At 52.3% G+C, this 27785-nt stretch overlaps 2 protein-coding genes and 1 non-coding gene across 7 annotated transcripts in view; all 3 read left to right on the forward strand.

Annotated features, from left to right (window-relative positions):
- The first annotated feature begins 7394 nt into the window (after positions 1–7394).
- On the forward strand, positions 7395–12995 carry LOC102899082. Its single transcript, XR_006590630.1, has 2 exons — positions 7395–7863; positions 11807–12995. It is a non-coding gene; the product is annotated as an uncharacterized LOC102899082 (transcript).
- A 1497-nt stretch (positions 12996–14492) lies between these two features.
- On the forward strand, positions 14493–24396 carry GPR4 (G protein-coupled receptor 4). Of its 4 annotated transcripts, XM_045047003.1 has the most exons (3): positions 17665–19317; positions 19650–19815; positions 21427–24396. In XM_045047003.1, the coding sequence occupies exon 3, from the start codon at positions 22409–22411 to the stop codon at positions 23495–23497; it is 1089 nt and encodes a 362-aa protein (XP_044902938.1). In that variant the 5' UTR covers positions 17665–19317; positions 19650–19815; positions 21427–22408; the 3' UTR covers positions 23498–24396. The 4 variants fall into 4 exon arrangements, with proteins under 4 accessions (XP_044902937.1, XP_044902938.1, XP_044902940.1 ...); XM_045047002.1 differs by lacking the exons at positions 17665–19317; positions 19650–19815 and adding an exon at positions 14493–14619; XM_045047005.1 differs by lacking the exon at positions 19650–19815.
- Positions 24397–24905: 509 nt separating this feature from the next.
- Positions 24906–27785, forward strand: part of OPA3 (outer mitochondrial membrane lipid metabolism regulator OPA3) — a 76122-nt gene continuing 73242 nt past the window's right edge. Inside the window, exon 1 of one of the 2 annotated variants that reach the window (XM_045047006.1) lies at positions 24906–27603. In XM_045047006.1, the coding sequence (XP_044902941.1) occupies positions 27462–27603 (142 nt within the window). In that variant the 5' untranslated portion in view covers positions 24906–27461. The remainder of the gene's footprint in view (positions 27604–27785) is intronic. The other variant, XM_003997677.5, reaches the window with a different exon arrangement.

Here is a 27785-nt window from a genome sequence, read left to right on the forward strand (position 1 = left end):
AGCTGGCTCTAATGTGGACCAAAAGAGAGCTCAGTTGGCCCACATTGCCAAATAGGGAAGGGCAGATGTGCCTCCGGGCTCTAGGGCCATTGAAGCAAAGATTTGAGGGCAATGAGGATACTCCTTCCATACCTTCCCCGACCTTTTGCAAGTCAGCATTTTTCTCTGGAACCTGCATCCTCTACCCCACGAACACAAGGCACCCATCCTCTACCAGCCTTGGGCCTCCAATCCAAAAAAAAAAAAAAAAAAAAATCCCAGGGAAAAGTTGTGATTGGCTAATCTGCAGATCAATCAACTTGGCCTGCTGGTTGGTCTGCTCTGATTGGCTCCACTTGGGTGAAGATCAGCCTGGGACCAAACCAATCCCTGTGGCCAGGGAGGTGGGATAGTGTGAGAAGTGGAAACCTCCACCCGAACCACAGGTTGAAGCAAGGCAAGGAAACCTTTTAGGCAAGTGGGCAGATGACACCGTAAATGTCTGGGAGGTGGGGTATGAGGACTCCGGGTTGCCAGAGCCAGCAACCCAGCTCTATCCAGCATAAATGATAAAAAGAAGTTGCCAGGTCATGAAAACTAGGTGGGCCAGGAGGGGCCCAGCTGGATTCACTGGACCCAGATATCGTCATCAGGGTTCTCTTTGGGGACTTCTCATCTTTTTTTTTTTTTAATTTTTTTTTTTAATGTTCATTTTTGAAAGACAGAGAGAGACAGCACAAGCAGGGGTGGGGCAGAGAGAGGTGAAGCAGGGTCCAGGCTCTGAGCTGTCAGCGCAGAGCCCGACGCGGGGCTCGAACTCACGGAGCGTGCGATCATGACCTGAGCCGAAGTCAGACGCTCAACCGACGGAGCCACCCAGGCGCCCCTGGGGACTTCTCATCTTAGTGTCTGTAACCTTGAGCAAATTTGTGACTTTTCATCGATACTGAACACACATACTGAGAAGTACACTCATCAACAATGTGTAGTCTGCTGAATTCACGGGCTGTTCCTGTCCATGCAGCCAGGTCCCGGATGAGTAAACAGAACCTCTCCAGCACCCCAGAAGTCCCCCTGGGCCCCCTCACCAACATCACCCCCCACAGCAACCACTACCCTGACTTCTCACACCACAGAATAGTTAAATCGGAGGTTGGCCAACCGTCTCCCTAACGGACCAGAGAGTAAATATTTTACACTTTGTGAGCCACCCAGTCTCTGTCCCAACTAACCGACACTGTCATGTGAAAGTGGCCAGAGACAACACCGACATGAACGAGTTCGGCTGTGTTCAAACAAACCGATTAATGGATACTGAAATTTGAGTTTCTCATCTTCGCCTGCCACAAAATACTATTGTTTTGATTTCTTCTGAACATAAAAAAAAAAAACAAAACATAAAAGCTGGGGCATCTGGGTGGCTCAGTCGGTGAAGCCTCTAACTCTTGATTTCAGCTCAGGTCATGATCTCAGTCTATGGGATCGAGCCCCTCATTGGGCTCTATGCTGACAGGGCGGGCCTGTTTGGGATTGTCTCTCTCAAAAATAAATTAAAAAAAATATATATATATATATGGGTATATTTATATGTATATATAGGCCATCTTTGTACACAAGCCTTACAAAGACAGGTGGTAGAGAGAGAGGAGGAGGGATGGAGAGATTTATTATAAGGAATTGGCTCATGATTATGGAAGTTGACAAGTCCCAAGAGCTGTAGGGTGAGTCGGCAAGCCAGAGACCCAGAAAGAGCTCATGTTTCAGTTCAAATCCAGAAGCAGGAAAAAACCAAATGTCCCACTTCAAAGGCAGTCAGGAAGGAGGATTTCTCTCTTACTCAGGGGAAGGTCAACCTTTTTGTTCTAGTGAGGCCTTCAACTGATTGGATGAGGCCCACCCACCTTGGGGAGAGCAATCTGTTTTACCCAACCTACGTGTTCAAATGTTAATTTCATCCAAGAACACCCCGGGTGATGTTCCACCAAATACCTGGGCGCCTCGGGGCTCAGTCAGGTTGACACATGAAATTAACCACCATAGGTGCGATCCAGATCCGTCAATAAAACACAATAGGTCCGAGGTCTCAGTGGGAGCCTGTAATAAATCTGAGCTACAGAAGCTAACCTAACTGAGGTAAAGACAATCGTGAGGTCTCTTCTGGCGGGGCCGGAGGAGTGGCGGGATTCAGGGTGTTGCAGCAGTGAATAGAAGTGTGAGGGGGAGAGCATACCAGAATCTCACAAGAGGCTGACTGGCTGGCCGAAAGCATTGTGTGTTTTCAGTGGTGGTGTCCATCCCGCAGTGAGGAACCACGAGGTTAAGCTGGGCGCCCAGGACTAACTAGTTCAGCAGAGGCATCGGGTTTTGCCAACCCCAGCAGCTGCCCTAGGACAAGGAGGGTAAGTCTTTGCTCTTCATTAGTGACCACTGACTCCCTGGAGCGAAGCTATTTCAGCCACTTGTTGCGCAATCCTTGAGCGCGATGGTCAAGAAAGAATTCTTGAGATGGTTGATGGCGCAAGCTAGTATGGGTATACAAGTAGCATGTGGACAAGACCCGTGGGCAGAAAGAGCCACACCTTCGCCGTCTGAAGCTGGTGGTTATGTGCTTAGGGCTCAAGGAGGGAGAGAACCTGCAGGGAGTATCAGATCATGAGCGTCTTCTTCGAATTTCTACTCGTGAAACTACTTTCGCAAGATTTCTCTGGTGCTTATCATTCAGTTTGATATTAACTATTGATGAGACGTACAGGCAGTCATGAGACCCTTTAAGAATGTAGCGACCAGAACGTATTTGATCCTTATCGGAACTACGCAGGTGAGCCTTGGTTAAAGGTGAACATTTTCCTACTTCTATCCCTCATCACCACACACACACACACACACAGCGCCCCCAATGACCAATCTTTGGCCCTTGAATCTTCAAGGTTGTAGAAGGGCAAAGGGGCACATCTTCTGTGACTTCTTCAAGCTGACAGCGGTCATAGAGATGTCCCTACCTATGGACCTAAGTTGGTCGCTATCTGTCCCGGCAAGTAACAATGGAAGACCATCGCTGTAGAGTGCAGAGAGGACATTGGGGTGAACTTGTTTTGAGGGGCAGGGATCATCTGTTGGCTGGGCGAAGGAGTCAGGAACTGCTCGCATGTATCTCGACAATAGGAGAGAGCAAAGCCAAAAAGACATCTTAGGATTAATATTGTAATAAAAATTATCAATGTGGTAAGAAGACCCTTTGGGGTGGACCATAGTCCACCTCCCGGCCAGGAATTTAACCCATCATGAAGTGACAGTGTAGGGTCTTTAAGAGAATCAATGCAGGGTCAACCGGAGGACGCAGTCTGATGCCTGGTTGCCTTGTCTAGTAGGTAGCAAACCAAACAGTTGCCTGTAGAGTAATGACGTGGTCATGGGATTCTGTGGGGAGCCATCCCATTGGGCGAGCATTATTGAGCCATGAATCAAGGGTTTGGTTTTGGAGGGCTTCTTTTTGAATTCGTGGGTGACTCCATGTTGGGTTGAGTTAATGATGGCTGCTGTATGCTTGGCTAAAGCCTCTATTTGTAATTTTATATCGGTAGGGGTGGCCCTCGGGACAAATATGGCTAAGGGATAAAACCATGAAGAAGTCCTCTTTGCCTGATGTCTAACCTTGACAATATCCTCATTGTGAGGAATTGCTGGTAAGCGGGAGGTGACTAGTCCCGGAAGATGAGGGCACCCCCAAGCCCCTTCTCCAACCCAGTTATAAAGAAGGTGGGAAAAAATAAAAAAATGGAAAAAAAAAAAAAAAAAGAAGAAGAAGAAGGTGGAGCCGGGGCACCTGGGTGGCTCAGTTGGTTAAGTGTCTGACTTTGGCTCGGGTCATGATCTCACAGTTCATGGGTTGGAGCCCTGCCCTGGGCTCTGTGCTGACAGCTCAGAGCCTGGAGCCTGCTTTGGATTCTGTGTCTCCCCCGCTCATGCTGTGTCTCTCAAAATTAAGTAAAACGTTGAAAAAAGATAAAGAAAGAAAGAAAAGAAAAGGAAAGAATGAAAAAGAAAGAAAGAAAGAAAGAAAGAAAGAAAGAAAGAAAGAAAGAAAGAAAGAAAGAAAGAAAGAAAGAAAGAAAGAAAGAAAGAAAGTTGGGGCCATCCATTGTCTCCACAAGTCCATAGGGTAAGCTCTGACATTTTAAGGAGTGATTTTGTTATCCTGGCCACATAGAATTTATCAAGCTGACAGCTGAGTTTCACAACTGTCGGGAAGTCTATCTTATCTTCCAACTGTTAAAATAATCATATACCCATGGGGCTCTCAATTATTATCCCCACAGAGGAATAGGCATAAAGATTGTCTATATTTGAGCTATAGTGACAATACCTCTGAAGTTTCCCCTCACGTTGTCTAGCTTAGGCAAGCAACAAATTTACCGACTTACTTTATTTATATTTTAAGTAGGCTTCACACAGCATGGAGCCCAACGCAGGGCTCGAACTCACAACCCTGAGATCAAGACCTGGGCGGAGATCAAGAGCCCGCCGCTAAACCGACTGAGCCACCCAGGCGCCCTTCATAGGGATCCTTTAAAATCTACTTTGCTGGAACTTTTCCTAAGGAATCTCTAGACTGAGCTTTTAAATGCAATGTCTTAAAATGCAATGTCTTTTTCTTCATGTTTATTTCTTTTTGAAAAGAGAGCGCAAGCGGGGAGGGGCAGAGAGTGAGGGAGACAGAGGATCCCAAGAGGGCTATACGGCTGACAGCAGCGAGCCCGACGTGGGGCTTGAATTCACCAACCGCAAGATCATGACCTGAGCTGAAGTCGGACGCTCAACCTACTGAGCCACCCAGGTGCCCCTAGATTGAACTTTTAATAGGTTCTCGAGGTCAGAGCCAAGCCAAATGCTGGTCATCAGACTCGCTTGCAATTCCTGCAGATTTGGGTGAATTCCTCTTCTCTAGGTCTCCAAAATATCCTGAGATTCGGACACCTTCCAGGGAGTGATATTCTTTACTTACCTGGTAAGGCCGCCAGGAGCTCTGTAAGCAAGGTATCAGGCCAACGTTTCCATGGGATTCTCTTGGTTCCATAAAGTCAACCTTAGTACCTTAAAGCTGTCCAGTCGTAGCTGAGTCTATGTCTCATATATGACATTCCAGTCAAAGCCTGGGTAATATAACCAGTGTTTCCAATGGTGTCCTGTTACGAGGAGAACAGATTCTTATCGAACTAATGCAAATAACTGTAATTGTCTTGAAAGAAAGAATAGTCCCGTGAAGAGTTTCTGAATTCTGGAGGGTTCAGGCAGGAAGAAAAGTTGAATGTTTCAGTTTGTTCACAAAGGAATGCTTTGTTATATTTCTGGAAGTCATGGATACCTTAAGAGAAAGTTTCCCAGGGGTGACTGAGCACCTGGCTGGCCCAGTCGGTAGAACATGTAACTCTTGATCTCGGGGTTGTGAGTTTGAGCCCCACATTGGTTGTAGAGATTATTTTTAAAAATAATAAATTTAGGGCCACCTGGGTGGCTCAGTTGGTTAAGCGACTGACTCTTTTTTTTTTTTTTTAATTTATTTATTTTGAGAGAGACAGCACAAGTAGGGGAGAGGGAGAGAGAGAGAATTCCAAGCAGGTTCCACACTGCCAGTGCAGAGCCTAATGTGGGGCTCAAACCCACGAAACTGTGAGATCACGACCTGAGCTGAAACCAAGGGTCAGAGGCTTAACTAATTGAGCCACCAGGCACCCCACGACAGACTCTTGATTTCTGCTCAGGTCATGATCTCACAGTTCTCGAGTTAGAGCCCCACATTGGGCACTCTACTGTCAGCACAGAGCTCACTTCAGATCCTCTGCCCCTCCCCCATTCATGCTCTGTCTCTCTCTGTCTCAAAAATAAATAAACATTAAAAAAAATTTAAAAAATTAAAAAAAAAACATATGGGGGTGCCTGGGTGGCTCCATTGGTGAAGCATCTGACTTTGGCTCAGGTCATGATCTCACGATTCATGAGTTCAAGCCCTGCATCGGGGTCTGTGGTGATGGCTCAGAGCCTGGTGCCTGCTTCGGATTCTGTGTCTCCCTCTCTCTGCCCCACCCCTGCTCTCGCTCTCTCTTTCAAAAAAAATAATAAACATTAAAACAAATTTAAACATCAGTCTTTAAAAATAAATAAAAATTAATTTAGATAAGTTTAAAAAAAAACGTATGTTTATCCCAGTACAACCGTTCAATAAAGCATAATGCGTGTTTACCAATGGACTCCAGTATCTTCAGTTTCTCTGAAATAAGAAGCCAAAAGCACGAACTTCTGGTCAGTAATCAATACTTTAGTGTTTTATCTTATTTGGAAAAAGTTTAGATGTCCCGTGAATTCAGTCCAATTAATCCTTTGACTTAGCAAAACTTCAAAGGGTCAGGTTACCAAAGATTTTGAAAGCAATTTAAAGTTTTGCCTATAAACCTTTTTATTTATTCAACCTATTTGTTTTTAACAATTACCCATGGAAAATCTTATGAGACAGACAAAATTGACCATCGTTTATTTTTTGTTGTTGTTGACTAATTGCAACAGAGAGAACACGAGCTTATGACCTCTAGTAAACCTTGGTGGAATAATAATTTGTGTTTTTGTTTTTGTTTTTTTTTTTTTAAGATTTTATGTAATCTCAGGGCACCTGGGTGGCTCGGTTGGGTGTCTGACTCATGATTTTGGCTCAGGTCATGATCTCACACTCGTGAGATGGAGCCTGGAGTGGGACTCTGTCAACGAAGAGTCTCCTTGGGATTCTCTCTCTCCCTCTCTCTTTGGCCCTCCCCCACTTGCTCGTGCAAAGAAGTTCTTTAGAAAAATAAATTTAAATAAATAAAACAAGAGATTTTACATAACCTCTACATCCGACATGGGGCTTGAACTCACACCCTTGAGATCAAGAGTCACGTGCTCTGCCGACGGGGCCCGCCAGGTGCCCCTAGGGTGAAAGTCTTTATCTTATTATTTTTAAATTTATTTTTGAAGGAGAGAGAGACAGAGCGTGAGCAGGGAGAGGGAGACACAGAATCCAAAGCAGGCTCCAGGCTATCAGCGCAGAGCCCGATGCGGGTCTCGAACCCGCGAACTGTGAGATCATGCCCTGAGCCGAAGATCGGACGCCTAACCGACTGAGCCACCCAGGGGCCCCGAGAGTCTTTGTATTTAATGCTGATAACTCTAAAGACAGGTTTGCCTTAATTAAATTTAACACACTTAAACTAGTTTAAATACGGAATCGGTGGCAGCTGGGACCACTGGGTCAATCAACTTGTTCTCCAATTTTCGATTTTATCCGGGACACCTGTGGGGAAATCTAAAGTGGGCCGTTGCAGTCCAGGGAGGGGCGCTCTTTGCTCCTGGGGGGGGGGAGGGGAGAAGCAGGAGCCAATGGCCGGAGGCACGGAGGGTGGTGCGGGAGCCTGTGACGCAAGCTGAGCCCTGGTGGTGCAGAAACAGGAGGAGAGGGAGGTGGGGGGCAGCAGAGGTGAGGCGCCTCCGGGAAGGCTGCAGGTGGATAAAAGCACCGAGGACAGAGAAAGAGGACTCCCGGCCCCGAAGCTCGAAGCTCGTCAGCTCCTGCTGACGAACAGACACACTTTTTCCTTCCACCAACAGAAAGTGAAACTAGGCAATCCATGTCGGGCCGGAGAAGGTGGAACTTCCCTGAAACTAAAGGTGTTCGGGCAGCTGCTTGGGAATATTCCTTAAAGTCCCTGGCCAGCAGGAGACTAATCAGACAATTGGCTCCAGGGATCCTAGCCGGCAACCCGGAAACTAACAAGGGAGAAAACCGCACAGACAACACAGAGCCCACCAAGATGCATTCAGTCCTCTCAAGATCTACACCAGATCCAGGTTCTACACCAGGTTCGTGAGTTGGAGCCCCGCATCAGTCTTTCTGCTGTCAGCACAGAGCCTGGAGCCTGCTTTGGATCCTCTGTGCCTCTCTGTCTCCCCCACCCCACCCCCCACTCCCGCTCTCTGTCTCTAAAAAAACATAAATAAAATTGTTCTCTAAACAAACAAACAAAAAAAACCCAGATTAGCCTGGGTGACTCGGTTAAGCATCCGACTTTGGCTCAGGTCATGATCTTGCGGTTCGTGAGCCCGAGCCCCACGTCGGGCTCTGTGCTGACAGCTCGGAGCCTGGAGCCCGCTCCGGATTCCGTGTCTCCCTCTCTCTCTGCCCCTCCCTTGCTCTCACTGTGTCTGTCTCTCTCTCTCTCTCTCTCAAGAATAAAATAACGACATTAAACAAAAGAAAAGAAAAGAAACGTTAAAAAAAAAAAAGAGTAGAGAGCGAGGAGGGGTGTCCTCGGGCCCCCTAAAGGCAAGTGGACAGATCAGGGTTTTGGCACAGTGCCATAAAGGCCTGACCATGTGGGACGTGGGGACATTTTTCTGGGCAGACTTTCCCATCCTCTAGTTTATACGGAGGCCAACAGTGTTACCAAAGAAGAGAAGGGAAGGAAGCACACGAGGTGTCCTTTTTAGGCCTCTTCCTGTAGATCAAAAGAGAGAGCGGAACAAAGGAGAACGGTGACTAAGCAAGGAAGGGCAAGGAAGCAAGAGCTGGGGACTCAGCCGCGAAGAGGGCTGCTGTCACCTTGTCCCTTTGTGGTTGCCGGAAAGATGTTGCCGGGGGAACGGGGGAGACCCCCAGAGTCCCCTCGCCAGACCCAAAGGAGTGGCCGAGGGTTCTTGGTCTCCCCAGGAGAAGGAATTCAAGGACAGACATGCGGCACAGCGGCAAACTCTATCAAAGGCAAAGAGTGCACTCTTGAGATGTGAGAGCAGGCGAGCGAGCAAGAGAGAGAGAGAGAGTTGTGGTGCCCTTTGGGGGTTGGGTTTGCTGCTTTCTCTCTTTCCTTTTTTATTATTTGTTAATAAATTTTGTATTTATTTTCAGAGAGAGAGAGAGAGAGAGAGACAGAGAGAGAATGTGGGGAGGGGCAGAGAGAATCACAAGTTGTCAGCACAGAGCCTGACGCGGGGCTCGAACTCACGAACTGTGAGATCATGGCCTGAGCTGAAGTCGGACGCTTAACCGACTGAGCCACCCAGGCGCCTCCTTTATTTATTTATTTATTTATTTATTTATTTATTTATTCATTCATTCATTCATTCATTCATTCATTCATTCACCAGTTGGCTCTAAACCCAACATGGGGCTCAAACTTGCAACCCCAGGGGGCGAGAGTCGCAGGCTCTACCCACTGAGGCAGTCAGGTGGCCCTGGTGCTTTTTTTTTTTTTTTTTTTTACATCCAAATCGACGCCAGTATGTTAGGAGACGGTCCAAGAAGGGATCCTTTGGGATCGAGGAAGCGGATGCCGTGGTTAATTCCTACAAAACGAGGAGAGTCCATTAACTACCTAGGAGTCCCTAGGTACCCAAATCGCCCTCAGCTTCTGAATGGCGTCCCATCAGGAAATGTTGGCGAAGGTTCTTGGGGTTCAGAGTGGGGGGGGGGACACATCCCTCATCCTTGACCGCTCTGGACACACCTTTGTGCCACTTGAGAAGGGATGTCGACCTCCCTTCACCTCTCCATGGCATTCTAGACTGGAATGGGTGTCCGTGAACGGACTGAAATGCCACAGAGATTGGAGCTGATATACGGGGTGACCAATAATAATACCCTTGGTAAGCCTCTAGATCCAGTATTAATGGGTAGGGAGGAGGTCCTGACCTTTGTTAAGAAAGGGCAGCTATTTTATTTATTTGTTTGTTGATTTTTTCGTGTTTATTCATTTTTGAGACAGCGCAAGCAGGGGAGGGGCAGAGAGAGAAGGAGACACAGAATCCCAAGCCGGCTCCAGGCTCCGAGCTGTCAGCACAGAGCCCGACGCGGGGCTTGAATCCACGAACCGTGAGATCATGGCCTCCGCTGAAGTTGGACGCGCAAGTGTCCGAGCCACCCAGGCGCCCCAAGAAGGGGCAGCTATTTCATATCACATGAAACGTTATATATCTAAGCCAGAAGTAGTTTCCATCTGAGAGAAGGCTCTAGAACACCAACCAGCCAATGGGCAAGGGCATATGAGAGACACGGGGAAAAGATGAAAATATGGAACTCGTATCTCATGATTCACGCAACGTTCTCATGAGCTTTATCCATGATCCAGCCTCAGGAGAGTGGTCCCCCGTTAGGGGAGTGCCCCAACTGGATCTAATCGGTCCCTTTCGGGAAGCACGCGGTCAGACAAATCTTGGATTTATGTTCATCGAGGGATCATACCTGGTTATTTGGAAGGAAACCTTACACGGGAGTCTTAAGATCTCCAGCCGCCCTAATGACATGTATGGCCATCCCATTGCCCAAGGAATACAAGTATTAAAAGGACAGGTAAGGGGCGCCTGGGTGGCTCAGTCGGTTAGGCGTCCGACTTTGGCTCAGGTCATGATCTCACGGCTTGAGTTCGAGCCCCGCGTCAGGCTCTGTGCTGACAGCTCGGAGCCTGGAGCCTGCTTCGGATTCTCTGTCTCTCTCTCTCTCTCTCTCTCTCTCTCAATAATAAACAAATAAATAAACTTAAAAACTTCTTTAAAAATAAAAAGAATCCCTAAAACTAAGAAAGAGAGTTTTATTCGAGCCCAAGTTAGGACAGCTGCTTGGGAAACATGCTCCAGAGAATGAATAGTTTTTACAGGGTTATGTATACTTTTGTAGATCTTGTAAAAGGTCAAAAGATTATAGATTATCATGTAGGCAGGAATCACAAGTTTCTTTTTAAATTAAAAAAAAAGTTAAATATTTATTTATTTTGGGGAGACAGAGAGAATGCAAGCAGGGGAGGGGCAGAGAGCGAGGGAGACACAGAATCTGAAGCAGGTTCCGGGCTCTGAGCCATCAGCACAGAACCCGACGCGGGGCTCAAACTCACGAACGATGAGATCACCACCTGAACTGAAGTTAACCCACTGAGCCACCCAGGCGCCCCGAATGAATTCTTTAATGTATGCAAGGAGAATATTTATTCTAGGTCAGTCCCTAAGCTGGGCAATGCTTGGGCACAGTGGTGAGGGACAGATCCCCAGCCCTGCCCTAAAGGTACTCATAGTCTATTGGGGAGGGCAGACCCATCCTCAGACAATGATGACCCTGAAGGGGCAGAGGAAGACCAAGGGAACACCAGGAGGGCTTCCTGGAGGGGATAGCAGAGTGGAACACTGAAGGATGAGGGAGAAATGAACCAAGTGAGGGGAGTGTTTCAGGTAGAAATTCTAATAGTTTTCTCCTCCCTCCTATTTCCCCCCAAAACTGTGACAAAGCCCCTCTGGCTTCCAGCACCCCCCTCCCACCTGGCGAAGTGTCACTGTAAGGGATATTTGTCACCCCCACACTGGCTGCCAGTCCTGGAAGGGAAGGGCCAGGGCCGTTGCGGTCACTGCTGTGTCCCCAGCGCTGCCCAGCACAACAGCAGGGGCTCAGGGAATGTTTGCCGGATGAATATGAGAGTTCTCTGTGTGAGCGAGTTGAAAGTCTCTTCTACAAAGGGGGGGTCAAAGCTCAAACACCTCAACCCTCGATTTCCCACCCTGAGAAATAAATAGCCGACCAGTGGTTAAAGCACCGGAAGCCAATTGCCAAAATTCCTGCGTTTCAACTTCCTCATCTATGCCTCAGTGTTTTCACCTGTGAAATGGCATCTCCGTGTAGGTGTGTTTGTTTGCCGTTGCTTAGGATTAAATGAGGTATTCACACCAAGTGCTTAGCACAGTGCCTGGAATTTAGTCAGCGGTCATTGAATGTCAGCCGCCCCCCCCTTTTTTCCCCCCAATCCTTTCTTATTCTTTGCTCTTCCAGCCAGAAGCCTCTCCTGTCCCCATCTGTTATCTCCAGCCGTTTGTACCACCAGTGTTTGCCCGTCCCTGCGACATTTCATGCCTCTGAGCCTCTGTACGTGCGGTTCCCTCTGCATCCTGACACCTGGTCTGAATGCATCCACTTGGAGAACTCCTACGCAGCCGGTACCGCTCAGCCATCCTATCACCCCTCCAGACCCCCAGGTCTCAGAAGCCAGTTTCCTACCGCTCTCAAATCAAAGCCTCCTTTTCTGTGTGGCCCACGCTCTGGAAAACAGCCTTTTTCATTGGTGCTCCCGGTGCTCTGTCGCCCCCTTGTGCCGGGTCTTAGACCTGCATGGAAAAAGTGCCGGGCGATTCTCTCCACCTGCTCCCCAGAGTGACGCTGAGCCCTTCTCCTCCTGCCCTGGACCTTGGGAGACCGCCCTGTGTCCACTCCATCCACGGGGGTCCTTCGCCCTCCGCCTTCTGGTTGGGTTCTGCCTACTGGAGGCAATAGGAATGCAGGAGGGGAGAGGTGGGAGTATTTATTTGGGGGGCCCCTCCCTGCATCCCTGCCCTTCCGGCAGTGGCCGTGTTCCTCTGCCTAGAGCCTGCCTCGAGTTCTGTGGCCTCCTCTCCAAACCCCAGCTCCCTGCCCTAAGGGTGACAATGGCTTGATTCTCACTGTGGCTGGTCCCCTGCTGCCGCCTCATCCTATGTGGGTTCCTTCACCGTTCCCACCCCCCCTGAAACGTCCCTTCATAAATGCTCCCACCTAAGACCTGAATGGCTAGTTGTTTCCCACCAGGTGAGCCCAGGAGACAAGGGGACCCTCACTGCCAGTGGCCCCTTAGAATTTCTTCTTCGGAGGAGCTTGGAATGACCAAGCTCGTTCTGACGAGAGGGGTCTGCGGGGCTTGTCTTGAAACTGATAGGACGCGTCCCGGGTTCTTTGTCGGGAGGGGCTACGTGATACCTCCCTTGATGCTTTCCCCGACTGTGTCCTTGAAGGAGGAAGAAAGGCAAATGTCTCTATTCCTCTGTGCGTTGCTGGTCGCTTGGGCGCTTGGTTGACTCTCTCGCTTTCTGTGTCCCTCAAGAGCCCTGAGAAGAAGTAGGTAATATGGCTCAGAGAGGGGAAGTCACTTGTCCAAGGGCACACAGCAAATGACTATAAGAATAGCTACCTTTAAAAAAAAAAAAAAACCGGAAAGGAGCAAGGAACAATGTTCTTGAGTGCGGGAAATGTTCTGTGTCTTGATTTGGGTGCTTAGTCACACGAGTGTATCTGTTTGTCACAATTCATGGTATTGTTCCCTTAAGATCCGGGCATTTTATTATTATTTTTTATTTATTTTTTTAAACAATTATTTATTTTTGAGACAGAGAGGGACAGAGCATGAGCAGGGGAGGGGCAGAGAGAGAGAGAGGGAGACACAGAATCTGAAACAGGCTCCAGGCTCTGAGCTGTCAGCACAGAGCCCGACGTGGGGCTTGAACTCACAGGCCGTGAGATCGTGACCTGAGCCGAAGTCGGACGCTTAACCGACTGAGCCACCCAGGGGCCCCAAGATCCGGGCACTTTAATTTTTATTGAAAATAAAGAAAGATGGGGCGCCTGGGTGGCTCCGTCGGTGAAGAATCCGACTCTTGATTTTGGCTCAGGTCATGATGTCAGGGTTCATGGGATTGAGCCGTGTCAGGCTCTGGGCTGGCAACGAGGAGGAGGAGGAGGAGGCTGCTTGGGATTTTCTCTCTCCCTCTTTCTCTCTGCCCCGCCCCCGTGCTCTCTGTCTCTAAATAAATAAATAAACTTTAAAAACAAACACATGAAAAAAAGAATGAAAGACAAAGGAATTTGTGAACCTAATAGCTGCGTTTCTGCGTGCTACATGCCAGGTCTGTCCCAAGTGCTTTGACCAAGACGCAATTCTCACGACCAATTTCTGAAGGTCGTGATGGTCGTAATAAAACTCAGCAAATGCTTTTGAAGCATTGATCGTTCCCGTATGCGCTCGCTGAAAACGGGTCTCTTGCACACCTATCGTGTGTCCGGCTATCTGCTGGGCAACAGCAAAGAAACCAGATGCAAACAGATAATGGAAAAAAAGGGGGGGGGATGAAGTACATTGAATGCGTGATGGGACAATTTCTACGGGGGGAAAAGTAAATGGAACAGGGAGGAACGGAAGGACGGGGCGGAGGGGGGGCACGCTTTATAGACTTGGTAGCGTTAACACTACGAAATGACATTCCGCATGACACTGGCCATGCGAGGGACCACTTGGACAGAAGGGGAAACTGAGGCACAGAGTCATTAGCCTAAGGTCTGGCTAGCCAAGAGGCAGCACGCCTTCCAGGGGTGGCCCTGGCCCCACTCGTTTGTGCGGTCCCTTGGGAAGGGAGGCACGCAATGACCAGAAAGTTAAGGACTGGGCCTGGGAGGGGAGGAAATAGCTCAGCTCAACGAGGGTCAAAGTCTGAAGGGTCGGTCGAGTCGGAGGTGTGGGGTTGGAGGGAGGGTCAGCACACGGGGTTAATGAGATGGGGGCCCGGCCTCCAGGCTGGGGACCCGGGGGGGGGGGGTTGGGGGCGCTAGGGCAGCAGGTGAGGTTTCCTGCCTTTAGCGGGGTGAAAGCTTAAAGGGGTTAAGGGGCGGCGACGGGGAGGGGTTAATGGGGGCGGGGCCGGCCGGGCCGGGGCGGGGCTTCGGCCGGCGGCTGCGGCCCGGGGCCGGGAGGAGTCGCCGCCGGGTCCCTGCGCCGCGGGCGAGCCCAGACGCAGCTGCAGCCGAGAGAGGCGCCGCCCGCCCCGTCCAGCCGCTCCGCGCAGGTAGGCGCCGGTCCCTCCCCGGCTCCCGCCGGGCGTCCGGCCGCCGGGTGCCGCTCCTCGGCGAGCCCCTCGGGGGCCCTGCGCCCCGGCGTCGGCTGCCTCAGTCTCCCGCGCCGGCCCGTCCCCGCCCCTCTCTGGGGCTGGCGTTCCCGCCGTCTGCGCGCGGACCGCGTCTCTGGGTCGGCCTCCCCTCTCGGCGCCCGTCTCTGATGGGTCCCCACCTGCGGTCCTCTCCCCCTCTCGGCGTGCCTCTCCTTCTGCCTCTCTGGATGTCTCTGTGTCTCTGCCGGATCTCCGTCGGTCTCTGGCTCTGTCTCTCCGTCTCTGTATCCCTTCTCCCTGTCTCCCTTTGCCCCTGTCCCTCTGAGGCTCAGCGGCGCTCTCTGCCTCCAAGTCCGTGGTTCTCCCGGCCTCTGTGCACCTCTTTGCCCTTTCCCTTCCTGTCCCTCCCTCTCTCTCTCGTATTTCTGTCTCTTCCTCTGTGTATCTTAAAGACCCTCTACTGGCACCGTCACCCCATCGTCACCTCATTCCGAATTCTGGTGCATCCCAGAGGTTTCCCCTGGGCCTAGGAGCTGCTTGGGAGTGGAGTGGGGGGAAGCAGGCTTGCCAGTTGGGGCTGGTGGACTCTGAATGGCACCGTGACCCCAGAGCCCCCTTTAGAGAGTCACCCCACTGCTCCTGAGGTCGCACCCACCCCACCCTCCAATTTCAGGAATTCCTGGCTGGGGGGTGGACTTCCTCCCCCACTTCCTCCCTTCCAGGATTTGGCTAGGTCACCGTTAACTCCTTCCTGCCTCCACCTCCCTCCCTCCTCCCCCCGCTGCTTGCCCTGGACATCCCACCACCCCCGACGAGGCTGAGGGAGAGCTCTGGAATTTCTGTGAGCCATTGTTGGCGGTGCGATGTGTGTTGTGGACTCAGGCAGGATGTGCGCCGGGGGATTTGTGTGCAGACACAGAGATGATAGGGGCCACCCCCCACCCCCAGGGTCCCCACCCCCGGGCCCACCACCAGCCCCCTTCCTCTTGAACCCTCCAAGAGGGCTCCTCACAAGCTCTGGCTCTGCAGATGAACTCAAGTTCAGGTTTGGGGTGAGGATGGGGAGGTTTCCCTTTCTGGGGGATCCCAGTGGGAGGAAATGAGAGAGACAATGGGCAGCTCCTGAACTCTGGGAATCATAATTAAGAACCCTTGGGTGTGAAGTCTTTGAATGGAAGGGCCCAGGACGTGAGAAGGATCAGGAGGACTGGGGCTGCACAACCTTCAAATCAAAGGTCCTCAGGATATATGAATCCTTCAATCCAAAAAAAAAAAGTAGTGTTGGGGCGCCTGGGTGGCTCAGTCGGCTAAGCGCCCGACTTCGGCTCAGGTCATGATCTCAAGGCTCGTGAGTTCGAGCCCCGCGTCGTCGGGCTCTGTGCCGACAGCTCGGAGCCTGCTTCGGATTCTGGGTCTCCCTCTCTCTCTGCCCCTCCCCCGCCTGCACTCTGTCTCTCTCAAAAATAGACATTAAAAAAAATTTTTTTTTTCAAAAAAAAATGATGTTGGAATCTTGGCAGCTTTCAGAGTTCAAAGCAGAGAGCTCGAAGGGCTTACCGAGGCGGCTAGGCCAAGCACCCATTTTACAGATGGGAAAACTGAGGGCCCAAGAGCAGCAGTCCCCACAGTGAGTCAGTGCCAGGCCGGGGGCTGGGACTCCGGTTCAGCTGAAGACCGAATCCAGAGAGCCGGCTTCTTTTGCTGCCAGTAAGTCGGATTAATTTGGGAAAAGAGGTGTTCACAGTGAGGAGGGAAGAATGCCAGGGTGAGTATGAATAGCTGGAATCCTGAGGGGAGCGTTTGAGAAGGAGAGAAGAGAAAATATTTCTAAAACCGTGGTGGTGGGGAGGGGAGAAGGGACAAGGGATGGTCTGGGTGGAAGGGGTGGAGTTTGAGAGAAGGAGGGAAGAGGAGGAAGAAAATGGGGGGGGGGCGGTGCAGGGATTAATTCCCGCCGCCTTCTCCTGACCCTCCCCATGAAGCCCACTGCTCCCTCGGGGCAGGGCCTATAATTTGGTTTGTGTCTAGACAAATAATAACTCAGCTGGTGTGAGCGAGCTGGGAGGGATGAGGGGAAGGCCGGCAGGGCAGGGGTATGTATGGGAGCAGCCTGGGTTCCCAGTAGCCCCCCCACCCCCCAGGTAATGAGATATTAGGGGCTACGGGGAGATGACTACTTACTCCCCCCCCCCAACCTCCCATCAATCCCTAGTATTTTAGAATTCTGCACAATCTTAGGATTTCAGGCAGCTGGGATGTTAAAAACCAGAATAGCTAAGGGAAGAGAAAAGGGGTTCACTGTAGATAGAGTATGTCCCCCCATTTCTGTAAAGAAAAGGGAAGTGCGTATGTGTGTTTGCTGGGCAAAGATAATAATCACTGAGAGTTTAATAATAGATCATGAAAGTCGTAGAATGTTTAAAAAAAATCATAGTGTTCTAACAATAGAACTTTAGAATCTTGGAATGTGAGACTCCTAGAATATTGGAAACTTAAAGGGTAAGGGCATGGAAAGCCGCTAGGATAATAATAATAGAATGGAAGAAAGGTAAAGCTCTAGAATGTTATAATAATAGAATGGTAAACCATGAACCAGACTAACAATAGATACCGAGGATTTGAGAACGCTGGAATGGAGACTGTCAGAGGGGTAGGGTAGGAGGACCCGCCCCCTGGCGTCCCTTGGGGGCGGTGTGGGAGGTGGGGGGTGATGGGGACCCCTTTGGTAGGCATGGGGAAACTGAGGCCCAGCGAGGTGGTCACGGTGGCCTGACTGCCCCCCAGTTTCCGCCTGGCCGCCAGGGCACCAGGTGGGGAGCGAGGCGCGGTGATCACATTTCGTCCCCTAATGAGCAGACCGGAGCTGGCCGGTCCCCCGGGACTGCCAAGGGGGTGGTAAGCCGGAGCCTGCAAAGGAGGGAAGGGGGGCAGTCTGGTGGCTTCTAGGACAAGGCTGGTGAGTGAACCCCGAGGGTGGCGGGGGTGGGTGGGTGAGGGCTGCATCCCATCTTAGCCTTGTGTCCTCAACCCTCTCAGTCCTTTAGTGTTGCTGGATTTAGGGGTGGCTGGTGGGGCCCGGGGACTTATCTGGTTTGAGCAGCTGAGGCATAAAGTGGAGGCCGGGGTCTGACCAGTCCTTCCTGCCCCCTCACTATCTCTCCACACTTGGGTTTATCTCTCCTCCTTGCCCTTCTGGGGGAGGGGCTGGCAGGGTCTTGACCCCAGGAGGCTGGGCAAGGGAGTCAGTTGATGAAGGGGCACAAAAGACGCCGTGGTCACTTGCTTTTTTTGCGCTGAGAAAATCCTTGTGTCTTTTAGCGGATTCTCCCGGGGGGCTGAGAACCCCAGAAGGACATGAGAAAAATAACAGGAACACAGGGAGTGAGGAGAGAAAACATTCAGGGGAGGGGAAGCTCTTTGGTTAAGAAGATAGGAGATCTGCCCAGTTCTGACACATCATAGGACGCAGACTTGCTGCGCGGGGCCTCAGTTTCCCCATGTGTACCAGGAAGGGGCCAGAAATAGCCTTGCACCCCCCGTTGGGGCATATAGACCAGTTGCACTGCGGAATTCTAAGAGTTTCTGGTCCTGTGCTTTTGAGGGTTTGATGGTGGGCAGATCTCGGGGGGGGTGGGGGGGGGGAGAAGAGAGGGCTGAATGCCCCTCCCCCATGCTCAGAATCCCCAGGAAGCAGGTGGGTTGAGGAGGGAAGGGAGGAGGATGGGATGAGCGCTCAACTGGTTCCCCCTTGAGGAAATTAGCCATGAGAAGTGTATTTCCTCTGGCTTCCGGAAAGAAGTCTCATGCCTGTGTACCCACCCCAGCTGAATCCAGGGGGGTCTTGAGTGGGTGGGACAGAGGGAACTCCCAGCTGTGGTTCCTCTGTCTCATCCATGGAATAATAATTGTTCAAATGCTGCACATTTTGTAGATGTTATGATGTTCTACCAAGGATTTTCGTGTCTGCGATGTGACGAATATAAAAGTTCTGCCCTCCCCCCCCCCACCTTTTATACAGAAGAACTGAGGATCTGAAAAAAGAAGGCATTTTCTCAATGTTACAAGAAGAGGGAGAGAAAGAAGGGGAGAGAGGAGGAGACCAAGGGTCAGAGAGAAGGGGAGGCTGAGAGCAGAGGGGGGGGGGTGTTTTGAGGGACTGGGTCTGGGCGGGGAAGATTCAAAGGGACCGGATTGCTGTTCCAGCCAGGAGCAAGCCCTCTCCTTTGTCTACAGGATCCAGGAACCTCTGCCTGTGAGTCTGGGGTGGGGGCAGCCGCTTGGCTGCCGAGGACCCCACAGGGGGTAGGGCTTACTAAACAGGACTCAGCCCTGACCTTTCAAAGTCAATTATGTAGCGGATAGATCCTGCCCTTTTCACTTTTTCCCTTCCAACCTCTTTCCCTGGGACCCCCCGCAGGGACTTCTTTGAACTTATTGGGGGCAGGTGGGGGAGGGGGGAGGAGGAGGGTTGTGTTGCCTCTCTTGCATCATGGGATGGGCTGACCTATGCCTGTTCCTTCAAGCCACAGTCATTTATTGAGTGTCTACTATATGCTGGGCCTGTCCTGGGTGCTGGGATACAGGAGTCAACACCTGGTCTCCGCCCTCCTGGAATGTCCACTTCAGACCCGCAGAGAGATGTGAACAAGATACTAGGTGACGTGAAGAGAGCGCCCCGGGGTGGGGGTGGTGTTGGGGGGGGTGGGACTCTGGGCGGGGAGGGCCTCCCCGTGGAAGTGAAGGAGGTGAGGGAGCTTCGTCCTAAGAAGATCTGAGAAAGAGCAAAGGTTTTGAGGCTGAAAAGAAGGCCATGGGCCTTGAGCTTGCTGAGATGGGGGAGGAGAGGCAGGGGAGAAAGTCCGGCAGTGCCTTGTCACCTGGGGCAAGCCGTTTGCATTTTACCCTAAAGCCACTGGGAAGGCACTGGGGGTGGGGGGTGCGGTTTCAAGCATAGAAGTCACCTGAGGAGTGATTTCCCTGTTAAAAAGACCTTTGTGGCTGCCCTGTGGGAAACGAGTTGAGGGAAGCCACAATGGCAGCCTGGAAAGCAGCGAGGAGCTACTGCAACGGTCCGAGCAAGCAGTGATGGTAGTGCACGGCGGACAGCGGCAGGGGTTTCCGAGAGAATACATGGATTCAGGATTTATGGTGGAGGTAGGGCCAAGAGGACTTTCCCATGCAAAGATGCTGAGGCATCTGGGAGGTTCCCAAGAACCCGATGTATGACTTTGGGCTCATCCCTTCCCCTGTCTGGGCCTCGGTTTCCCCATATGTCCAATTGACCCAACCAGTGGTTTTCTAAGTGCGTCCTGGGGACCCTTCAAAGGTGGCTCCCCTCATCCCACCTCACTTCCCTGGGCACGCCGAGCAGCTTTTCACTGTCTTAGATGGGTTTCCCGTTAAGATCTTGTTTAAAAAGATTAATAATAATAATAATAATAATAATAATAATAATAATAATATAATGATGACGATGCTTTCGCAGCTTAAAAAACTAACTCTGGGGGCACCTGGGTGGCTCAGTCGGTGGAGCGTTCGACTTCAGCTCAGGTCATAATCTCACGGTTCGGGAGTTCGAGCCCCCATCAGGCTCTGTGCTGACGGCTCAGAGCCTGAAGCCTGCCTTGGATTCTGTGTCTCCCTCTCTGTCGGCCCTTCCCCTGCGTACACTCTGTCTCTCAAAAAGTAAAATAAAACGTCAAAAAATTAAAAAAAAATTCCAACTCTGTGCAAAGCTCTGGATAGAGTGGCTTCCGAAGATGCCGCTGATTCAGGACTTCACTCTCCTTCCCTCTGGGGCTGACAATGGTCAGGGGGTGGTCCATGACTGTCCTTTGCCCTGTGTCTGCAGGTCTCCCCAAGGGGTAGACAGGCCCAGGATTCGCACTCAGGAAAGTTAGGGCAGGGGAGAGGCAATGAGGGAAGCAGTCCCCGAGGGAGGTTTGCCGGCCCTGCTTCCAGGGCTTCCCCTTGCTGTCCGAATGTGATCACATCCAGCAGCTCTTGTCCCTGTCCCTTCCCCTTCCCCGGTCCAGAGCAGCCATGGTTCCCAGCCCCCACTATCCAGCCGAGGGCCCCTTTCTGTCCAGGTCCGGTTACTCTTGGGTGGAAACAGGATCACAGGCTGGAGAAAAAGGGTGAGAGCCGAGATTGTTCCTCATTCATCATCAGCACCTTGGACAGGTCTCTGAACGGCTCTGTGCCTCAGTTTGTCAAATAGAAAGGATAGCCGTATTTTCCTCGTAGGGTTCTTGAAAATGTCATGAATTAATACCCGTAAAAGCGCTTAGGACAGGGTCTGCTGTGGGGTGGGCCTCAATAAACTATCTGTTATTATCCGTTATTATCACTGTCAACGTTGGGGTGCCCTGGGTTCGTAGCGGAAGACGGGTCCCAGCCGCCAGCATGGCCTTGCTGTGTATCCTTGGGGATACAGTCTTTCTGGGCCCCACGTCCCTGTCTGTGAAATGACAGAGTTAGCATCTCCCAAAGCATGATACCACAGTGGTGCCTTTTACACAGTTCCCTGGAAGGAAGTTCAAACATCTGAGTTGGGTCTTTATTTTAATATCTGTCCGGGAAAATATATCTGGATCCCCAGACCTGCACTTTTAGAGATCCATTGCTTAGAAAGAGGCTCCATTGGGCATCGCCACCCTCTTGCAGGAGGACGTCCACCCTCTTACAGCCCAGAGTTTATGGCAAGGGGGTGTGGGGAGAAGGGGTGTCCCTGACTCCCCTCACTGCAGACCTCTCTCCCTACAGGCGCTGTTAAGTCAGCTCTGCTGTGTGAGGTGGGCCACCTCCCCCCAGCTTGCTGCTCGGCACGGAAGATCAAGCCAGGAGTCCCTCCCCTGCCCCCCTCAAGTTCCTCACTCCATCTGTAACCTTCCTTTGTAGAGCCCTTACTCACCTCCTTCCTGTTTCTTAACCCTTCCCACATTCCCCGGACCGAGGGCTCCTGCTTTTCCACGCTCTTCTCTTTGCTGGCTACCTTGCTTATTTCCTTATTTCACCCTGGGGTCCTGGGAAGCGTCGGCACCCTGAATGGCCTTGCCTGGCGTTCTCAACACTCCCTGACTGCGGTCTGTCCTGTCTCCAACTATCTTGCATATTTCGCCATTTCCACACAGCCACACTTGCTTTCTCCCATCTCTCCAAATATCTCTCTTTTTATACATTTTTTAATGGTTATTTATTTTTGAGAGAGAGAGAGAGAGAGAGAGAGAGAGAGAGAGAGAGAGAGAGAGATACACAGAATCCAAAGCAGGCTCCAGGCTCCGAGCTGTCAGCACGGAGCCCCACGCAGGGCTTGAGCTCACAAACTGAGATCATGACCTGAGCCCAAGTCGGACGCTTAACTGACTGAGCCCCCCAGGCGTCCCATACGAATATCTTCCTCTTACCACCACCCGTACCCCAGTATTCCCTCATTTACACTCTGCCTGGGTCTGTAGACACCCCCTTGACAAGACAAAGCTTTTATAATCCCGCCCCCCCCCCCCAAGCCTCCTTCCTGTCCTAATTCTGTCCTTCCTCCAACTTTTCCCTCTCCAGCTCTACCCTTCCCCGCCCAGGCTGGCCCACAAGTCACGGTCACCCTCGTCTCTTCCCCGTGGGCTACCTCCCGCCATGTTCCCCTGAGCCCCCAAGGAGGGGGCTCAGGGGGCCCGATGGCCTCCCGCCCCCCGTGGCCCCACAGCCCCCGTGGGCCAGGGGAAGTGCCTCGAAAGCCCCAGTGCCGAGGATGGGCAACCGCACGTGGGAGGGCTGCCACGTGGACTCGCGCGTGGACCACCTCTTCCCGCCGTCCCTCTACATCTTCGTCATCGGGGTGGGCCTGCCCACCAACTGCCTGGCCCTGTGGGCGGCCTACCGCCAGGTGCGGCAGCGCAACGAGCTAGGCGTGTACCTGATGAACTTGAGCATCGCCGACCTGCTGTACATCTGCACGCTGCCGCTGTGGGTCGACTACTTCCTGCACCACGACAACTGGATCCACGGCCCCGGCTCCTGCAAGCTCTTCGGGTTCATCTTCTACACCAACATCTACATCAGCATCGCCTTCCTGTGCTGCATCTCCGTGGACCGGTACCTGGCCGTGGCCCACCCGCTGCGGTTTGCCCGCCTGCGCCGCGTCAAGACGGCCGTGGCCGTGAGCTCTGTGGTCTGGGCCACGGAGCTGGGGGCCAACTCGGCACCCCTGTTCCACGACGAGCTCTTCCGTGACCGCTACAACCACACCTTCTGCTTTGAGAAGTTCCCCATGGAGGGCTGGGTGGCCTGGATGAACCTCTACCGGGTCTTTGTGGGCTTCCTCTTCCCGTGGGCGCTCATGCTGCTGTCCTACCGCGGCATCCTGCGGGCCGTGCGGGGCAGCGTGTCCACCGAGCGCCAGGAGAAGGCCAAGATCAAGCGGCTGGCCCTCAGCCTCATCGCCATCGTGCTGGTCTGCTTCGCGCCCTACCACGTGCTCCTGCTCTCACGCAGCGCCGTCTACCTGGGCCGCCCGTGGGACTGTGGCTTCGAGGAGCGCGTCTTCTCAGCGTATCACAGCTCACTGGCCTTCACCAGCCTCAACTGCGTGGCCGACCCCATCCTCTACTGCCTCGTCAACGAGGGGGCCCGCAGCGACGTGGCCAAGGCCCTGCACAATCTGCTCCGCTTCCTGGCCAGTGACAAGCCGCAGGAGATGGCCAACGCGTCGCTCACCCTGGAGACCCCGCTCACCTCCAAGAGGAACAGCATGGCCAAGGCCATGGCAGCTGGCTGGGCGGCAGCTCCACCCTCCCAGGCGGACCAGCTTCAGCTAAAGATGCTGCCGCCAGCACAGTGAGCCTCCAACTTGCGCAGAACTCCCTCTCCCCGCTCCTCAAATCTTAGCCCACATTCCCTTCCCTCCTGGTCTGATGTTTGCAAACTGTATGTAAATAAGGCTGTGTCAACATTCGGAAGAGTGTAAGAAAATAGGAAAACGGTGAGGTTGGTGGGTCACTGGTCCATCATCGTCCACCGTGACCTCCTTCAGTTTATCTGTGCCTAGCGCTGCGCTGGGTGGTACTCGTGACATAGTGGTGACCAAGAACACCGCTGGCCCTCCTTCACTCGCCCACACTCCCATGGGGGAGACAGACCTGCCCCCAGACAGTGATGATCCTGACTGGGCGGGGCTCAAACAGGGAGCCCAGAGGACATCGGACCCAGTCTGTGAGTCAGGGAGGGCTTCCTGGAGGAGGGGACAAGGTAAACGAAGCCAAATGTTTGGTCTCCAGAAGCTAAAGACCAAAAGAGGAAAAAGGATATTTCCAACAAGGAGGTAGAATTTTTGTGACTGAAGGAGACGGAAGAAGAAATTCACTGAGTGCAGAGTGAACATCTTTGCCCTTGGGAAGCCCCTGGTCACGTAAGGGAGTGAGGGCACAAAGAACAACGTGTGAGTTTCTAGATAAACCGTGTTCTCCAAGTCAGGACTGAGGGCCAGGGAGACTTTCAGAACCTAAGGGAAGGGCAGTCGGGGCAGACTGGCTGGAGGAGTGGCGAGCAGGGCCAGCTTGGGAAGGGACTCAGGACAAGAGAAGGGTATTTATTCATTTGTTCAACAGAGATTTATTTATATCTACTCTCTGCCCAGCCCCGTGCTGGCTGGGGCTGGGAACACAAGGGTGACCAAATCAGCCCAGGCCTCACCCTCATGGGGCTCACGGTAAACAAGTAAATAAAAATAAATACAATGTTTGGAACTGGTAAGTGTACTGGGGAAAAACACAGCCGACTGAGGGGACGGAGAACTCTGATCTAGAGCAGGAGGTCAGGGGAGGGCTCACCGGAAAGTGACATTCGAGCTAAGACGTGCAGGTGTGGGGGGTCAGCCGCGTGGCTGTCGGTGGGGAAGCGGACGGCACGCGGAGGGAACAGAGAATGCAAAGCCAAGTAACAGTGGCGTAGATGGGGCAGGAGGCCTGCAGGGTGAGGGGAATGGTCGCCGATGGATGAGACTGGCAAAGGACGGGCCGACCTTTTGGGGGCTTTGTAGGTCCTGGTGAGAATTTTGCCTTCTACTCTCAAATAAAGGAGAGCCACAGGAGGGTTCTTAGCAGAGGAGGGATGGGATTTGACTTAAGTGTGAACAGGATCCTGCTGGCTACTGAGTGGGAACCAGTATGGGAGGCCAGTGATAGGTGACTGCCATAGTTTCAGGCAGGAGACGCTGTGCTGGCAGGTTAACGGGGGGGGGGGGGGGGGGGGCGCGTGGTGAGCAAGGAACAGCAGTCAGCTTTGGGATTTATTTTGAAGGAAGGCTTCCAAATGATGGAAGCAGGAGCGCAGGGCCTTGTGGGATCGTGTAACACCAGCCCCTTGCCCATCCTGAGAAAAGGGTGACCACGGGGCCTGAACTAGAAGGACCTCCGGGAATGATCCCAGGCCCTATTCCAGGCCGGTCACTGGAGAGGCCAAATGACTAGGCCAGGGTCACACAGCTGGTGAGTCAATGTTGGGGTTATCCTGGGCTCTCTCTCCCCTCCATCTCTGCTTCTGTTCCCAGGCCCCAGGGTGGTCAAGGCGGCCTGCCTTGGTGGATGGTGTCGCCCTCCCTCTCCCGGTCCTCGGGGGCCACGAGGAATGGCCATCCTTCCATGACCACGCTGGAGAGTTGGAGGGAGCACCCAGCTCTGGACGGGCCTTGCCCTTTCTGATAGGTCACTTCTGTCTCTTCCTCCCAATGGATGTGTAACAGGCTCCAAGCTCCTGATGCAATGTGAAGATCTCCATCCCACACACACACACACACACACACCCTTGCCCCAGAAGAGGTTCCTGGAAACCCTTCCCAGAGAAGGGAAGAGGAGGGAGGGGGGGAATGAGAAAAAAGAAAAAAAAAAAAAACAGATTCCATGAGGGAAATGGTTTTGCAGGAGGGGGGTTAACTGATATGCAGGAAGTTGGGGCTTTGTTGGGTGCGGAGAGAAAATGAGGGAAGCCTGGGATTTACGGGGCCTCATAACTTTCCCACACCAAAGCCATAAAGCTACTGGGATGGACATATAAGGGGCCAGAACTTTCTGGAACACAGTCTCCTGGGAGAATCAGATGACAGCCTGCCCTCTGCCCCTCCACCAAATGCTCATTCCCGTTTATTCAGTAAATATTTATTGAGCACCTACTGTGTGCCAGGCACTGTTCTAGGAGCTGAGGAAACAGCCGTGAAATAAACAGAAAAAAGTCATGTACGGTTTGGAAGTTTCCCAAACCCATCATGGGGGACCTCAGCCCCTGAATAGGTCTCTGGGCCTCAGACTAACATCCCAGGAATAAGGAGAAGACCTGGCTGGGACCCAGAAATCCATTCTGGGACTTAGCTCCAATCTGATTACCCCTGGAACTTTGGATAAATCCTTTTCTTCCTCTGGCTTCAGTTGGCCAGTCTGTAAATTGGGGAGGGGTTTAGTTCCAAGTAGATAATTGACCTTGAATAGGCCCCAAGTTCTGTCACACCTTCAGTCCAGAAGGGTAGTTTTTATGGAGTCTTGGCATTTTTACTTTTTTAGAATAACCGGGTTCACACATGTCTGTGCCATCATTATTACAGATGGAGATAAGGAGGTCCATCTGTCTCAGGGATTTGACAAAGGACACGAAAGGAGTCTGGGTGGATGCCGAGGAAAGCCCCAAGTCCCCCCCTGGAAAGCCCCGATTGCTCTGATTCTGCCTTCTGAAGGGCCGCTTCCTCCTACACACCACTCCTCTGCCCCCCCCTCTCTCTCCTAGAATCTCTTAATTACCCATCAAGACTCCGTCATCCAGAAATTTCTCTCAACCCCTCCCTGACCTTGTTTATATGATTTTGCTCCCTGCTGGGTAAAGGAGGACAGTCTGGGACATGTCCTTAAACTCCTTGAGCCAGCTCCCTGGGGACCCTCGCCCACCAATGGAGGAAGTGGGGCTGCTTGAGAAGGGTGTGGTTTTACTAGCCAAGACGCTGGGCTATCCCCCTTCTGCTGGCTGAGAGACCTCTGCTAGCCCCCCGCCCCGACTCCGTGCCTCAGTCACTTAGGAAAGGGTTGGATTAGCTATTTCTGGAAATGGAATGCACCCTCAGGCTGGAAGTTAGCAATAATAATGTTAATACCTGTATAGCATTAAGGGCTGTGTATCGAGGGCGGTGACTGGCACCTTCTAACCACTTATCACGGCTCACTCACTGTTTTGACATTCAAGATTCGCAGGCAAGCCTTACAACTACCTAACAAGGTAAGTCCCCTTTTGTAGACGGGAATACTGATGCCCAGAAAGGATACGTCATTCGCCTAACATCACAAGCGAGCAAAGGGCGGAGCTGGGATCCCAACCCAGGTCTGTATGACTTCATGGTCGGTTTTTTCTTATGCCCAGTGAGGGCTCTAACCTGCGGGGGAAGTGCATTTGGGACTCATTAGCCCTAATCAGGACTAATTAAGAGACTCCTTTAAGCGGGGAAGCCACCTAAGTACAAGACGTCACGAAAGAACACGGTGACAACAGCCAAAGCGGGCGTGGGAACCCAACCACGCTCCCGCGAGCAACAGTTTAACGGCTCCGCCCCCTGACCCGCCTCACTTCCGCTTTTATTTGCATATTCAACGATCGGACGTCAAGCGTCAGCGTCGACGCGGTGACATCAGGGGGCGCCCCTGCAGTGCCCCCTCCCCGAGCGTACGCACGCACGCACGCACGCACGGAGACGAACGGGCGGGGGAGGAGGGAGAGATCGGAGGCGCCCCGCCCAGTCCGCAAGGTTGCGCGTGCCCCGTGCGACCGCCAAGATGGTGGTAGGCGCGTTCCCTATGGCGAAGCTGCTATACCTGGGAATTCGGCAGGTCAGCAAGCCGCTTGCCAACCGCATTAAGGAGGCCGCCCGCCGAAGCGAGTTCTTCAAGACCTATATCTGCCTCCCGCCCGCTCAGCGTGAGTTTGACCCCACATCTCTCCAACCTTTCCATTCTCCAACCCCTCTCTGGTGGTTGCTCAGGGGATGGACTTCTGTTTCCAACCAATCACAGCCCGAACCGGCAAAGCACTACAGCCAATAAGGAGGGTTCGTGGAAGAGGGGCATGCGGGTAGCCCAATAGTAAGAACGGCCGTGGGG

The sequence above is a fragment of the Felis catus genome, chromosome E2 (assembly GCF_018350175.1).
Source record: "Felis catus isolate Fca126 chromosome E2, F.catus_Fca126_mat1.0, whole genome shotgun sequence".
Classification (NCBI taxonomy): domain Eukaryota; kingdom Metazoa; phylum Chordata; class Mammalia; order Carnivora; family Felidae; genus Felis; species Felis catus.

Bases quoted from the DNA above. Each gene is read 5' to 3' on its own strand.
- GPR4 (XM_045047002.1), top strand. From the start codon at position 22,409: ATGGGCAACCGCACGTGGGAGGGCTGCCACGTGGACTCGCGCGTGGAC.